Raw genomic sequence first — 16,090 nt, 5'->3', positions numbered from 1 at the left:
AGTCATAGGACCGCATACAGCTAGGAGTAAAATTTTAGATCACACCGTAACTTTAGATGGCCTTTCTGTTCCATCAAATGTAACAGTGAAAGACCTTGGTGTGATTATTGATTCCAGCCTTTCATTTGAAGCACATGTAGATAATATTACCAGGATAGCATTCTTTCACCTCAGAAATATTGCCAGAATAAGAAATTTATTGTCGCTAAACGACGCAGAAAAACTAGTTCATGCTTTTATCACCTCTAGGTTGGACTATTGTAATGCCTTACTGTCTGGTTGTTCAGCTAGATGCATAAATAAGCTTCAGCTAGTCCAGAATGCAGCAGCGAGAGTCCTCACCAGAACCAGAAGATATGAGCACATCACCCCTATCTTATCTTCACTCCATTGGCTCCCTGTGAAATTTCGCATTGATTTTAAAATACTACTCTTGACATATAAAGCATTAAATGGTCTCGCGCCGCAGTACCTGAGCGAACTGCTAGTGTCTTACGATCCGCCACGCCTACTTCGATCAAAGGATGCAGGCTGCTTGTCAGTACCGCGTATTATGAAAAATACAGCTGGGGGCAGAGCTTTTTCTTACAAAGCCCCAAAGTTATGGAATAGTCTTCCAAATAGTTTTCGGGACTCAGACACAGTCTCATTGTTTAAGTCCAGGCTAAAAACCTATTTATTTAGCCAAGCATTTTTATAAATAGACTTGCCATAGGTAAAGGAGCAGATCTGGGGGACTCATGGACGTAGAGTATTATGGTGAACTGGTATGTTTGGATGCTGTCTTCCTCACTCTCATTGATCACTCAGGTTTGCTGACGGTGAGGTGATTGTTTGCTTTACATGTCAGGAAGCCCTCATGTTTGTGTTTCCTTCTGGCTCTCCCTTTTAGTTATGCTGTCATAGTTAGTCCTGCCGGAGTCTCTGCTTGCACTCTACAGTTAATATACATTCACATTATACTGTACATTGTGTGACTGTGACCATACCTAACTGCCATCTCTCCTCTTCTTCTCTTCCCCCCCTCTTTCTCTTTCCTCTCTCCTCCTGTCTTCCCCTTTCACTCTTTCTCTCTCTCTGTCGAGCTACACATGTCGTTCCTGAGCTGCCAGTGATCCAGACTCCCTCTGCCCTCCGGACCTGTCTGACCCATCCTGGTGCCCCGCTTCTGGCTGAAGATCTCGTCACATGGATGCCCCGTGTGTCTCTCTGGGATGCGTCTGGTGTCTGGGAATGATTCTCTCTACCTAGAAAATGGTTCTGGCCTTGACTGGTGTTGGAAACTGTTTCTCTGGGGACTTGACAGTTCGATAGTTCATGACTGGAACTTCTTACAAGTCTACCTGGGTCTTCAATAACTACCTGGACTCCATATTAACATCAATTAACATCAGCTATTATAGCTGAACTGCCTCCCACCCTACACACTGTATAAATGCAGATCATTTACTGCTTTCTGTTTCACCCAAATGAGGATGGGTTCCCCGTTGAGTCTGGTTCCTCTCAAGGTTTCTTCCTATTATCATCTCAGGGAGTTTTTCCTTGCCACTGTCGCCCTCGGCTTGCTCACCAGGGACAAACTGACCATTTTGATTCATACAAATTCACATTTCATACAAACTTAAATAATTCTTTTGACTGTGTAAAGCTGCTTTGCGGCAATGAAAATTGCTAAAAGCGCTATACAAATAAAATTGAATTGAATTGAATTAATCTATTCAAACTCATTCAAACTCATCTATCTTAGAAACATGCTAGCAACTTTGCTAATCATGCTAGAAACATGCTAGCACCTTGCTAATCATGCTAGAAACATGCTAGCGCCTTTGCTAATCATGCTAGAAACATGTTAGCAACTTTGCTAATCATGCCAGAAACATGCTAGCAACTTTGCTAATCCTGTTAGAAACATGCTAGCAACTTGCTAATCAATCCAAAAACATGCTAGTAACTTTGCTAATCATGCTAGAAACATACTAGTAACTTGCTAATCATGTTAGAAACATGCTAGCAACTTTGCTAATCATGCTAGAAACATGCTAGCGCCTTTGCTAATCATGCTAGAAACATTTTAGCAACTTTGCTAATCATGCTAGAAACATTTTAGCAACTTTGCTAATCATGCTAGAAACATGCTAGCGACTTGCTAATCATGCTAGAAACATACTAGCGACTTGCTAATCAATCCAAAAACATGCTAGCAACTTGCTAATCATGCTAGAAACATGCTAGTAACTTTGCTAATCATGCTAGAAACATACTAGTAACTTGCTAATCATGTTAGAAACATGCTAGCAACTTTGCTAATCATGCTAGAAACATGCTAGCGCCTTTGCTAATCATGCTAGAAACATTTTAGCAACTTTGCTAATCATGCTAGAAACATTTTAGCAACTTTGCTAATCATGCTAGAAACATGCTAGCGACTTGCTAATCATGCTAGAAACATACTAGCGACTTTGCTAATCATGCTAGAAACATGCTAGCAACTTGCTAACCATGCTAGAAACATGCTAACGACTTGCTAGTCATGCTAGAAACATGCTAGCGACTTGCTAATCATGCTAGAAACATGCTAGGAACATGCTAATCATGCTAGCAACTTGCTAGTCATGCTAGAAACATGCTAACGACTTTGCTAGTCATGCTATAAACATGCTAATCATACTATAAACATGCTTGCGACTTGCTAATCATGCTAGAAACATGCTAGCAACTTGCTAATTGTGCTAGAAACATGCTAGCGACTTTGCTAATCATGCTAGAAACATGCTAGCGACTTTAGTAGTCATGCTAGAAACATGTTAGCCACTTGCTAATCATGCCAGAATCATGATAGCCACTTGCTAATCATGCTAGAAACATGCTAGCCACTTTGTTAATTATGCTAGAATCATGCTAGCCACTTGCTAATCATGCTAGAGATATGCTAGCAACATGCTAGCAACGTCCTAATTATGCTAGCAACATGCTAATCATGCTAGCAATATGGTAGTAACTTGCTAATCATGCCTGAAACATGCTAGCAACATGCTAGTAAATTTGTTAACAACATGCTAGTAACTTGCTAATCATGCTAGAAAAATTCTGGTAACTTGCTAATCATACTAGCAACATGTTAGTGAGATTCATCAATGTGTGTAATGTGCGCTGCAGGTGCAAAACATTTTGGATTATTATCCAAGTTGTAGGCTGGTCAATATGGGTGGTATCTGACATTAAGGATCCGCAACTGTAACCACAAACTCCATAGTGAATGAATCTATCTATCTATCAATCTTTATATCTGTAACTGTCTATCTGTCTGACACTATCTATCTATCTGTCTGTCTTTTAAACCTTTTAAACTTAAACTGTTTTAACTTTTTTAACTTCTTAAACTATTTTAAACTTTTCACACTTTTAAACTTCTATCTCCGGCATTCTCAAGCCAACTTAAAGTTTGTCTAAAACTTTTTTATCTAGTTTTAACATTACAGTTTCGAGATCCTTTGTTTGATCATGAGTTTTGCAATGTGACTAATCTGGAAGAGCTCCCTGAGAAGCCAACAGTGAAATTCTTTCCAATGATTGAATTGGTGTCGGTGTCAGAAGATGAAATGCAGGCATCAAGTGAAATATCAAGTGATGCTCCAAGTACTGCAGATAGAGTACTGATCTCTGAATCACCCCAGAAAAAGAAAATGCCATGGCCTGATATCTGTTTGGTTCCAAAATTCTCTGTCGATGTTGAATATAGGCTGCGTCAGGCCAATTTAATCTACTTGAAGGATGGAACGCACCTAAAAATGACAAAAGAATTGAAACATGACATTTTTCAGAAACTTGCTGAGACCATATCCTCCTATAAAGCATACCCAACTGCTGATGATTTAAAAGATGTTGCAAAGGCATTGGTGAATACTTACCCCTGTCTTCAAGAACCAGGATCACCTTTTGGACACTGTGGGTGGACAAACATTTTGGGAAATTGGGAAATTACAGATCCAAAATGAGAAGCCTTGGACACAAAGATGTCACTGTTAATGCAGCACTCTAAAAAATAAAACTGTGCTGTACTCAATTTTTTTGGTGAAACATTTTTACACTTATTAAATATTGAGTAAATATAAAAAAATACAAAAATCATGTAAAATATACTTCATGAGTTGAGTACAAGTCAGTAAAAAAAATAAGTAGACCTGAATAACTATATTTAGTACAATGATGTACAAAATTAAATAAATGTAATGAAAATCAGAAGTTAATGCAAAGTAAAAATGAGTAAAATAATTAAGAAGATATAATTGAAATGGAAGGTAGAAGATACTAAAACTTATACTATTATTTAACAAACAAATGTGCTACATTTACTAAATATTTTAACTGAATGAAAAAAACAATATACACATTACCATTTTAATTAAACATTTATTTGCCAAATTTGACAAGACATGAAGTCTAAACTCAACCTGGTTTACATGCAAATGACATGTAACAAAATCATAAAGAAAGAACTGAATTTATCTTATTAGTAAACAGTTTCAGAAACAATACTCCTGCCACAAGTATTATACAGTTAACATGTGGAAAGTAGACTTTTCTATTAGAATCTAATGAGTCACATTTTACATCTGAAAGATTGCACACCTTCACACTTCAGTTTCCTGCAAACTGTGGGATCCATACAAATGTGTGTGCAGACCTTCTCAGGTCTTAAAGAAGCAATGACAGTCTAAATGAACATAGGACACTAAATATCCATCACCAAGAGCACCATGCTTCACTTCATAATGATCGAAATTCCTTTTGATGATGCGACAAATGCACACAGTTTACACCGCCATCCCATAATGCTGGCACCTAAAAAAGGAACAATAGTATACAAGTAAGTACAAGTGTGACTGTTAATATAAAGTCTACGAGACTGGTAAAATAGTACTTCCGTTCAAATACATACTTTTTGGACTAATATACATCATCACACTGATCTACGAGTGGTGTTTAAGTCAAAGTGGGACGAAGACGTAAAACTGATTTGATTTTACGTAGCCCATTGCTGGTAAAATTCCGGTAAACATTCCAGTGGAATGCTTTTACACAAAACGGACTGCTTTGATCACCAAAGGCATTTTGCTTTTACAGAACAATGCACAACCTCACACATAGAGAAAAAAATATAGAGAGAAATAAAGGGAGTTTTCTGTTATTCTGCACAATCAACGGTCCCGCTTTGACTTGAACGTCCCTCGTACATGTTTTTGTCCCTTGTATAAAAATGATACCCAACTTTATTTATGCATGACTATCAACTATATCAATTTTTTACAATCTAGTATACTCGAGTGGAAAACTTGTATAGTCTAGACTTATTATAGGTAAAGTGAAATATTTCAAGCCTTGTTTTAATTTCTATCTTTGATTCAATGGTTACACATTTAATACTTCTGTAGCATTTAAAAAGTTGACATTTACCTCCTGTTTTATCTCCATTCAACTTCTCTTCATTAGTGGTGTTGGTGCTGTGAAAGAGATATAGAAAATATATAACATGTTTCACACAAACACACAAAATCAATCAGTTTTAGTTTCTTTTACTTACATATCACAACATACATAACATTTCACTTCAATATTTTAATTTCATATTACTTTCTCCCAATTCTAATTCTGAGAGAAATGTTGTATTTTCACTAAATCTTTATATTTCATAGCTTTAGTTATTAGTACTGTACTTAGCACATTTATTTTATAACATCTGCCGCTGCGTGCTCAGTGTTTAATCATGTTAAAAATACTCATATACAGTGACGGATAAAACACTGCCAGAGTCCAGACACTGCAACTCATTTCTGCTGTTTAAACCGGATTTGTTCTGAGTTTCTTCCTTAAAGTGTCGGAGTGACCGAGCAGACTCGCGGTTCAGTGTGTGAGGTGGACCGTTACAAATGCGTTAATTACTGTATTTGAACATGCTAGTTTTATATCCTCTCCACAGTGGCGGTTGGCTGCGCAAAATCACCGCATTTGGCGGGAGAAATTCAAATATTGCGGCACAACCGCGGCCGGTTACACCGAGAAACACGGAGGAAACCCGGACATGCACGCGCTGCTGCTCGGTGTTAAATCTCTCCTTTTACACCAGAGTTTAAGTGTCTGTATTAAACGCGCTTTAGCTGAGCAGTTTGGTGGTTGGAACAAACAAGCTAAATCACACTGAACCCCAGGACTGGCCTGTTGCTAGCTATCGTTAGCTCTGGAGCTCGGCTGTGACAGGATTCAGAACAGTAACTCACACCCTATAAAGTTGTGTGTGCAGGCAGACAGAGTCATTATTACAGTAACTTGTGTTAGCTGTTTACTCACCAGGATTTGTAAGGAATGTTCCAGAATGTTCCAGGTGCTTCATGTCCATTCTCACATCCTCACAGCCTTCTGGTCTCTGATGTTACACCAGACTTCCCATGAACACTTGCACAGGGCAATTTACTCAATTATTTAAGTTTTTGTTGTTAAACATAAAGAATATTGAGTTGGAATGAGTGATAATTGTAGTTCTTGAAACTAATCAGTACAATTACTCCATTAACAGATATTTTGATTGAAATGTATCAAAAATATTAAGTGCATGTTAAAAATATAATTCAGTTAGTCAAATACTGATTTTTACTAGTGAAGTTAACCTAAATTATAGTGTAAATTTAAGACAAAACTAATAGTTGTTTTTTTAGGCATTTATTTTGATTTGTCTAACTCAAACAATCATGTATGTGACTATAAGAGATTTTATTAAGGTAACATAACCTTTTTATAACTGTGAAATTTACAAGGCCACAGAATCATTTTTTAGAGTGAGGGGAAAAAAGGAAGATACTCTACCAGCAGTGATCCACCTAACAAGAACATAAAGAAACCAAGGAAAGGGGAGGTAAACTACCTACCTAACCTTCCAAGTGGTCATGATGCTTCCAGTCTTGAGTTGCTCGGACAGCAATTGGCAGACGAGATGAAGAACCCTGATGCTGTCTTTATCAATCAGAAGATGGATATGACTCTGTCTTTAAGAAGACGGGAAGTTGTAATCAACAAGCCTCCTGTAGGCCAGATACTTCAGCGTTGGCCAGCACTTTTTAAAGAAAGTCAGGTAATGTGAAATGCCTACGTTTGCAGTATTTTTAATGAAATGAGTACTTGATAAGCATGATAACATTTATCAGTTGTTCAATTTTGACATTTCCCTGATATTAATGAATGCCTTTTTTTTTTTTTTACTACTACAGGTGTATTAAGAATTCAACCGGATAGTTGGGAAGAATTTAAAGCAAGAATTCTATGGGTCACTTGATCGTCACTGTCCACAGCTGATTCAGATTTTCAGGTCAAAGAGAGGTCTCGCCGGAAAGATTTTAATCTTCTGCAAGATGCCAAGGTTTGTATATGCCATTGTTTATATATGCCATTGACATAAATTGACTTCCAGTACTTCTTAGTGATGACCCAACCGAGTTCTTCAATGCATGTTTTGTAAGTATTAATACATTTTTACTGCAATAGTTTTATTCTATTATGTTTCTTAATGTGCATTTATGTTAGCAATAACAATAAATAAATCACCCAAACAATGTCATATTGTAGTTAAATGATAAATGGAATGGAAAGGAGAAATTTGAATTCATGTTATGACACATTTAAAACTCTAAAATGCTATCTAGAATAATATCAAATCTTTAGATTTTTTACATTTAAACAGCAGGTCATACCATATGCAATGACCTGTATACAAAAACGAATTTAATTTAATGTTTTGTAGTATTTTTAAAAAAATATATATATTATTAAATCCTGCATATATTTGGGTATACAATTTGCAAAAAAATTATGCTTGCTTACAACAACAACAAAAAAAATTCAATAAAATTTATATATAGTTAAAAAAAAAACTGTACACTGCCAAGATTTATTTTTATCTATTTATTGTTGTCAGGCTTCTGATGATGGAGACTCATACCAATATGTGCCAGGCACATGAAAAATATTGTAGCGTTTTTCCGCCGGAAAGAATGTTGGAGAGACGAGTGAGCTTAATGCAATGGCTGGGAGTACTTTATTTCACTCACGCAGTCTAACAAACAGCATGAACAGCACATTTACACGGGAACCTCCATCCAATTCACAGCGGTGAGCGCGACGGTAATGAGCATTCTGGTTGTCCACTTACTGTAAAAGTTGTCAATCTGGTCTTGGCTTCTTCCTACAGCAAGGAGGTATGGCTGCCGTCCTTCTCTTTGCTGAACATGTTCATCAATGCTGTTACAAGACTATAAAGAAACAAGAGAAAAAAGCATTACATTAATCAATTAAGCCTATAAGAACATGGAATCTACAAAAACAGTTTACACACATGATACACAAGGCGATCAGCAGCACTGATTTTAGGATAAGATAGCATTCTTTCACCTCAGAAATATTGCCAAGATAAGAAATATATTGTCACTAAGCGATGCAGAAAAACTAGTTCATGCTTTTATCACCTCTAGGTTGGACTATTGTAATGCCTTACTGTCTGGTTGTTCAGCTAGATGCATAAATAAGCTTCAGCTAGTCCAGAATGCAGCAGCGAGAGTCCCCACTAGAACCAGAAGATACGAGCACATCACCCCTATCTTATCTTAACTGCATTGGCTCCCTGTGAAATTTCGCATTGATTTAAAAATACTACTCTTAACATATAAAGCATTAAATGGTCTCGCGCCGCAGTACCTGAGCGAAGGTACTAGATGCTGTCTTCCTCACTCTCATTGATCACCCAGGTTTGCTGACGGTGAGGTGATAGTTTGCTTTACATCTCAGTTCCCCCTCATGTCTGTGTTTCCTTCTGGCTCCTCCCTTTTAGTTATGATGTAATAGTTAGTCCTGCAGGAGTCTCTGCTTGCACTCTGCACTAAATATACATTCACCTTATACATTGTTCGACCGTGACCATACTGTACCTAACTGTTATTTCTCCATCTCTTTTGCTCTCTCTTTTTCTGCTCTATCCTCTCTCTCTCTCTCTGTCTCTTCTTTTTTCTCTACCTATCTCTCTGTCGAGCTATACATGTCGCTCCTGAGCTGCCAGTGATCCAGACCCCCTCTGCCCGCTGGACCTCTCTAACTCATCCTGGAGTCCTGCTTCTGGTTGGAGATCTCATCACATGGATGCCCCCGTGTGGTCTGCCTGGAATGCGTGTGGTGACTGGGGTTGGTTCCACTTTCCCATTAAGGTGGTCCTGTCCTTGACTGATGCAGACAGCTGTTCTCTGAGGACCTGTGACTTCAGTTGCTCAATAGTTCAGGACTGGAATTTCTCACAGGCTTCCTGAGACTCCAGGAACAAACTGGACTTTAATCTTACACATCTCCTCTTATACTGAACTTCCAGTCTCGCATATTATTATGCACATCAATCCCTGCTATCTGTTTTCACCCAGATGAGGATGGGTTCCCTGTTGAGTCGGGTTCCTCTCAAGGTTTCTTCCTATTACCATCTCAGGGAGTTTTTCCTTGCCACTGTCGCCCTCGTCCTCGGCTTGCTCATTAGGAACAATCATACACCCTAAAAAATGCTGGGTTAAAAACAACCCAATCTGGGTTGTTTTTAACCCAGCTGCTGGGTAACTATTGGACTAACTAAATGCTGGGTTAAATTTAACCCAGCAAGATGGGTTATTTTTTTAACCCAGCAAAATGGGTTAAATATTCAACCCAAATGCTGGGTCATATTTAACTATAATGCTGGGTTAATTCTACCACATAAATTGGTTAAATGTTCTACCCAGATTTTGGTTCATTTTAACTGGAATGTTGAGTTAATTCTACCTCACAAATAGGTTATTATTATTTTCATGTTTTACAGTGAATCAGTAAAAAAAAAAAAAAAAAAACTACCCACGTCTATTAAACAGTTAAATTACTTTGATATACTGGTTTATTACAAAAAAAAAAAAAACTTAAAAGTTTTGCAAACCATACATATATGCAATAAACAACATCCTATTAAATGTTCATAGAAAAAACGTTTATTTTTCAAAAGCACAAGAACAGATAATCAACAGCGACATCATTACTATACTATTACTCACAAGGGCAGAATAGAGTAATAACACAAATAGGCTGAGGCAGCTTCTACAGAGCAGGATCTCTCTGTGACATTAGATATCTTTTCTGCAGAACAAAACTATCCAGCCCTGGTTCCGTTTTAACATACAAACACTGTCTATGACTTTTTAAGTAGGCCTTGCTATTTTATAGCAACATTACAAAAAGTCCTATACAGGTGCACACTACTTATAATATAAATAAAATATAATATATTAAATACTTATAATATAAAATGCCTTGAAGCACACATCAACCGCCCCAAGTAGTGTGCATTGCTCCAGAGCCTGTCCCACCAGAATGACGAATGCCTGAGAGCAGCGCTGGTGATCTTCTCAGGATGTAAAGTAGGGGTACGGCCTTGACCCTTCAGCCTGCTGGAGGTATTCCACCATGTTGGTGCCAACCTTAGAAAGAAATGAAAAAGAGTTAAAAATTGGTTGAATAACAAAGAATAAACTGAATAAGACTATCAATTTAATGTGTAATAGGATTTATACTAAATAAAAAAATGACAAAGCTAGGGTATGGGTAACATGAAACAAAAACATGGAGACAGCTACTACCAAAAATAAAATATGCAAAATAAGCATGGCTTTTGGGATAAAGCTCATATATATATAATATATATATATATATATATATATATATATATATATATATATATATTTTTTTTTTTTTTTTTTTTTTTTGTCAGACTAGTTGACTTTGTGGTCTGTGTTGATTGTAAGCTAATTACCGAGGAGATGCATTGTCATAGCTGGGGTCATACTGGCACATTACAATCACCCAAATATTAATACTTCCATCTAGTAGTTATCTGTACAGCTGACTGATAGTTAATTTAGTCTGAGTCACAAGCAACTTTGGTTAAAGAGGGCTACCTGGTTAGCTTACATGCAGCAGTCATATTTGCATACTACTTGCCAAAGGGGGAAAGGTGTAAAATATTGTTATAACTCGGGAGAAACGCGGGCGACTTTTGACCGCGGAGTAAATTACTAACTAGTGAAAAACGGGAGGGTTAGCAGGTGTGTATATTTGTGAGAGGGTCAGTGTTTTGTAACACCCCAGCATTTTATTGTCTCAAACAGTGAGATTAATAAAATTCTAATGTTAACTAAATGCTAGCGTCATGCTAATACTACAGTTACAGTTTCGTCACCCTGCAAACATTCTACAGAGAAAGATAAAAAGCTCAGACATCCGTTATAATAATAATCCGTTAATATCCGTTTCTTTCACACACAGGTGGGATTCTGTGGCTAACTATAGCAGCTATTGTCAGCTAAATTATCTTACCTCAGACCAGCCTGAAAGTTTAAGTGTAACCTTAACACGGTAACAGTAATAAATCTCACATATAGTAATAATATTTCAGTCATATGTGACTTAGGTGAGTGAACATGTGTATACAGACCTTGTATTTAACGTCATTTTCCCTTAAATGAACCGTCATCAGCGGTGTGGGAGCTCAAGAGAGACACGAAGCTCTGACTGACAGCCGCTGAATCCACCGGTGAACTTTGGGGGAGGGGCCAATCAAACTTCAACCCAGCAGCTGGGTTACACAAAAACTACCCAACTCTCTGTAAATAACCCAGAAAAATGACCCAACAGAGGCAACCCAGCGCTTGGGTAGAAAAAACAACCCAGCGTTTTTTAGAGTGTATAATTTTGATTCATACACATTCACATTTCATACAAACTTAATTCTTTTAATTGTGTAAAGCTGCTTTGTGATGATGTAAATTGTTAAAAGCGCTATACAAATAAAGTTGAATAAAATTGAATTGAATTGAATAAATGCAGATCATCTACTGCTTTCTGTGTTACCCAGATGAGGATGGGTTCCCTGTTGAGTCTGGTTCCCCTCAAGGTTTCTTCCTATTACCATCTCAGGGAGTACTAAACACGGGGAGAACATACATTAACACAGACACAAGATAAAAACACTGAAATAATATTGTCTGCTGTGTGGTTAAAGATATAAAGTACTCCCAGCCGTTGCATTGGGCAGCAAATAAGCTCACTCGTCTCTCCAGTATTCTTTCCGGCGATAAAAACGCTACAATATTGTATTTAATATTCAGTGCCAGGGGCCTGAAACCAGAAAACTTAGTGCACAAGGTGGGGCGCACACACACACGTTTCTTATTCCTTGGTATTTCCCCCCCCTTCCATTCCTTTAATTAGAAGTGTATGTGTGTGTGTGTGTGTGTCTCTTTGCAGTTGATCTCCTGCAGAGGTCTCGTCCGTCTCCTAGTCGCACCAACGCCTGACCTCTGACCTGTCTCAGGTGGCGAGTGCAGCTGGACGCATACAGGAAATGTTCAGCATCGTCCCGGCGTACATCGAAGACGTGCTGGTGTGTGTGTGTGTGTGTGAGAGAGAGAGAGAGTGAGGAATTTTACAATTGACCCTGAAACACCTTCAGTTTGTCTGTTGTCTGTATATAATTGTGTGTGAAGTGTTTAGTCCAGTGTTGACGGATGTGTTTGGGCGGGGTTTACATCTCTATGAGCACGGCATTGTGGGTAATGTAGGAAACTGTTACCATGAGATAAGTTCAGTTAAACATGACCTTAGAATAAATTGTGAATGAAATCTGGGTTTCTGTTGAAGGTCATGTGTTCATTAGGAAGATTAGTGTGTGTGTGTGTGTGTGTGTGTGTGTGAACATGACCGTGTGTTACTTATGAATTATTAAGTGTCACTTATGAATTATAAAGTATAAATAATGCTGTGTGGCTGTGTGTGTGTGTGTGTGTGTGTGCGTGTGAAACAGGTTCAGGATGAAACAGGTTTCTTTCTCCTTCCCGTCTCCTAAGGCATGGCCAGTCTGTACTCCATGGCCCTGGTGGTGTCTGCATGGGTGTGGCGGATACGCAGTGAAAGAGATGGAGACGGAGAGAAAGAAGGAGACGACGTTCCCAGCAAACATCTAATAGTGTAGGAAAAATAAATCTATTACAAAAAGTCTATTTATAACGTGATGATAAAGTAAAAAAAAAAAAAATTGTTAAAACAGAAGAGAAATTCATTATTTTGAATAATCACACATGTTAACCTATAAATGTATTTATTATTCTGTTTATTCTTTTGTTTTTTTTAATAAACTGTGACAGGGCGCATTACATCATCTTGTTAGTGGAATCCGTCCTGTTTGGTGTTTTTGTCCTGGTGATATTTTATGATCAGGTTTGTACCTTACTTCAGTATTTCATTATGACACACACACACACACACACACACACAGAATATTGTGTAAGGTTTTGCCGTGTGTCCTGTGTGTTCTCCAGCTGGTGTCCATTATCACAGACGAGACGCCGATCGAGCAGATGAGAAACAGGCTGATGAAGGACAGAGCGGACAGCAGACAGTCAGCGCACACGACACACACACACACAAACCCAAAGCGGTGCTGCTGAGGGCGGTGTTTGAAAGAGGTGTGATTTATTCCTCACAGGATGTTCAGTGTGTAAACTTTCACTCAGTCTTCTGTGTCCTTTAGTGAAGACACTCGCGTGCAGGTCCCTGTTTATGATCAGATCTGATTTAAACACTCCTTTAAACTCTGAATATTATTGCTGTCATCACTTTCCTGTGACGGGGGCAAAAATATGTCAGTATTAATATTTAATACATTTAAAAGAGGTTAGATTTAAAGCTCACAATTTTATATAAAAGACATATCATTATTTTATGTCTCATAAATGTGTTAAAAAAAGAAATCCGTCTCCGGTCCTTCAGTCTCTCCTGATTCTTTCACTCCTTTTCTAAAATGCACCATTTCAGTGGGTGAAGTGTTAAATAAATCACTCTGGAACACGTTTCCTCTCAGGCAGTAAGAAATCATCTAGGGCTGCAACAACTAATCGGTAAAATCGATAATTACTTTAGATTAACTTAAATTACACAGTGTGAATAACAGTAGAATATACGTAAATAACCTATAAGGATTCTGGGAGTATGAGGAATCATTTGCATACATGAACTGTGTGTGTGTGATAGAGAGAGACACACACACACACACACCTACGACGTTATGCACGATGTAAACATGGACAAATTGAGCCATTCTGCTGAAATAGCTTTAACATTCAAATGCAGATACCAGCAGAGTGTCTCAATAATAACACACAACAGCACTAAATGCCATAAAATGTATTATTGAAATGATTTAATTGAAGTATGGCCATTCTGTTTGGTGATGGGGGGGGGGGTCTCATTATATATGCTATAACAATAGTACCATTAAAATATTTATCATGTACAGAGAAACATAACTATCATGCAAGTTTTGAAGTAGGAAAACGAGTTTTAAATATTGTCTATTAATTAAGCATACTTCATTACTATTACTTTCTTAAAATAATCTCAAGCCTTATCTACTGCATTTGTAAACTAAAATATAAGCCCAAGTCAGTGTCAAAATCACGTAGTAATGTAATGCTATACTTTTATATTTCACTGAAAAGGTTTATATCAACACAAGTTGTGATATGAAATGCATATTTGCTTTTATGTTATATTTTTAAGAAAACATACTTTATTTCAATTGTATAATACCAGACCACCAATGAATCTTTACACAAGCATTAAGTGACTAATCGCTTATTATAAACTTGACTTCCAGAACTTATTTTATACAACTTTTAAAATGTCAAGGGTACATAATGTATTGTGAAAGCTTTTCACTGCAGTCAGTTTGTGTACGAAAATGTGCAACAACTCAACCCTATTAAAAATATGGAAACTTGCCGACTTTTCTGAAACAATGAAGTGGCTCTTAAAAGAGCCTTTGTGTAGATTAGACGGAGTATAATGTTTAAGCGCGCTCTCCGCGAATACGGCGGGCCAGCTGAATGTCTTTGGGCATGATGGTCACTCTCTTGGCATGAATAGCGCACAGGTTGGTGTCTTCGAACAGACCGACCAGATAGGCCTCGCTCGCCTCCTGCAGGGCCATGACAGCCGAGCTCTGAAAGCGCAGGTCGGTCTTAAAGTCCTGAGCTATTTCTCTCACCAGACGCTGGAACGGCAGCTTACGGATGAGCAGCTCGGTAGACTTCTGGTAACGGCGAATCTCCCTCAGAGCCACAGTGCCGGGCCTGTAACGGTGAGGCTTCTTCACACCGCCGGTAGCCGGCGCGCTCTTACGGGCAGCTTTAGTGGCGAGCTGCTTCCTAGGCGCCTTACCGCCGGTGGATTTACGCGCGGTCTGCTTGGTTCTTGCCATCGCTTACGAGCTGCTTACGCTTCTTAAGAGAGAAAACAGAATGAGTGGCACGAGAGAGCGCGGCCTATTTACGGCCTAACGCTCGGCTGCGCTGATTGGGCGGCTTGAAAGCGCCGCCTGTCATTGGTTCCAACGTGTTACGTCACGGAGGTTTCACCTAACCCTTTAATTGGCTGCTCTTCTCCCACCGACTTAGTTTGAAACGCCCTGATTTTCTTTATGCAAAACCGAGCGCGCTGCTTGCGTTTTAAAACAAAATGTACCCTAACCCTAAGTTATTTACAAGTTAATACTTGTTTTGTACATTTACATCTCAAAATAATCACATTTATAGTGCAACGTTAAAACATGGCAGCAAATTTCATACACATTTTATTCTCATTCTAAAAGCCACATGAGGCTTTTTGTCGTTCCTGACCATCACATTCCTCTTGTGTAAGGTCCGCTAGAATTCGGTAACTTTAAACATAAAGTAAAACATCACATACCTCATTGGTCGGAAGAATTCGAAGGGAGATAAAGAACTAAATCTTTACATGTATTCATTCCAAAAAAAAAGTCTCCAGAAAAACATTTCTGCAACACTGTAACTCAAAATATTACTGTCTGCCTACAACTCTCCCATGGCCAGTATATAGTGTCGCACACAATTAAACCCTGACTGGAGAACATTGGTTCCACTCTGAAAATACTATTCCGATCTCATATTCTTGCTCAACTAAAATAGACTTG

General features: G+C 38.2%; 1 protein-coding gene and 1 long non-coding RNA gene across 2 annotated transcripts; both read right to left on the bottom strand.

Moving 5' to 3' along the window:
• Positions 1-4,726: 4,726 nt before the first annotated feature.
• LOC128543305 (uncharacterized) lies at positions 4,727-6,431 on the bottom strand. The gene is made up of 3 exons (XR_008365707.1): positions 6,346-6,431; positions 5,455-5,501; positions 4,727-4,842 (listed from the first exon to the last, which is right to left on the bottom strand). It is a non-coding gene; the product is annotated as an uncharacterized LOC128543305 (long non-coding RNA).
• An 8,381-nt stretch (positions 6,432-14,812) lies between these two features.
• Positions 14,813-15,376, bottom strand: LOC128543096 (histone H3). Its single transcript, XM_053513421.1, has one exon. It carries the CDS (start codon positions 15,356-15,358, stop codon positions 14,948-14,950), a length of 411 nt encoding a protein of 136 aa, XP_053369396.1. The 5' UTR covers positions 15,359-15,376; the 3' UTR covers positions 14,813-14,947.
• Between the last annotated feature and the right edge of the window lie 714 nt (positions 15,377-16,090).

Source organism: Clarias gariepinus, chromosome 2 (assembly GCF_024256425.1).
Source record: "Clarias gariepinus isolate MV-2021 ecotype Netherlands chromosome 2, CGAR_prim_01v2, whole genome shotgun sequence".
In the NCBI taxonomy this organism is placed as follows: domain Eukaryota; kingdom Metazoa; phylum Chordata; class Actinopteri; order Siluriformes; family Clariidae; genus Clarias; species Clarias gariepinus.
Note: the sequence above shows the minus strand (reverse complement) of the source record. Positions and strands in the feature narration are given on the sequence as shown.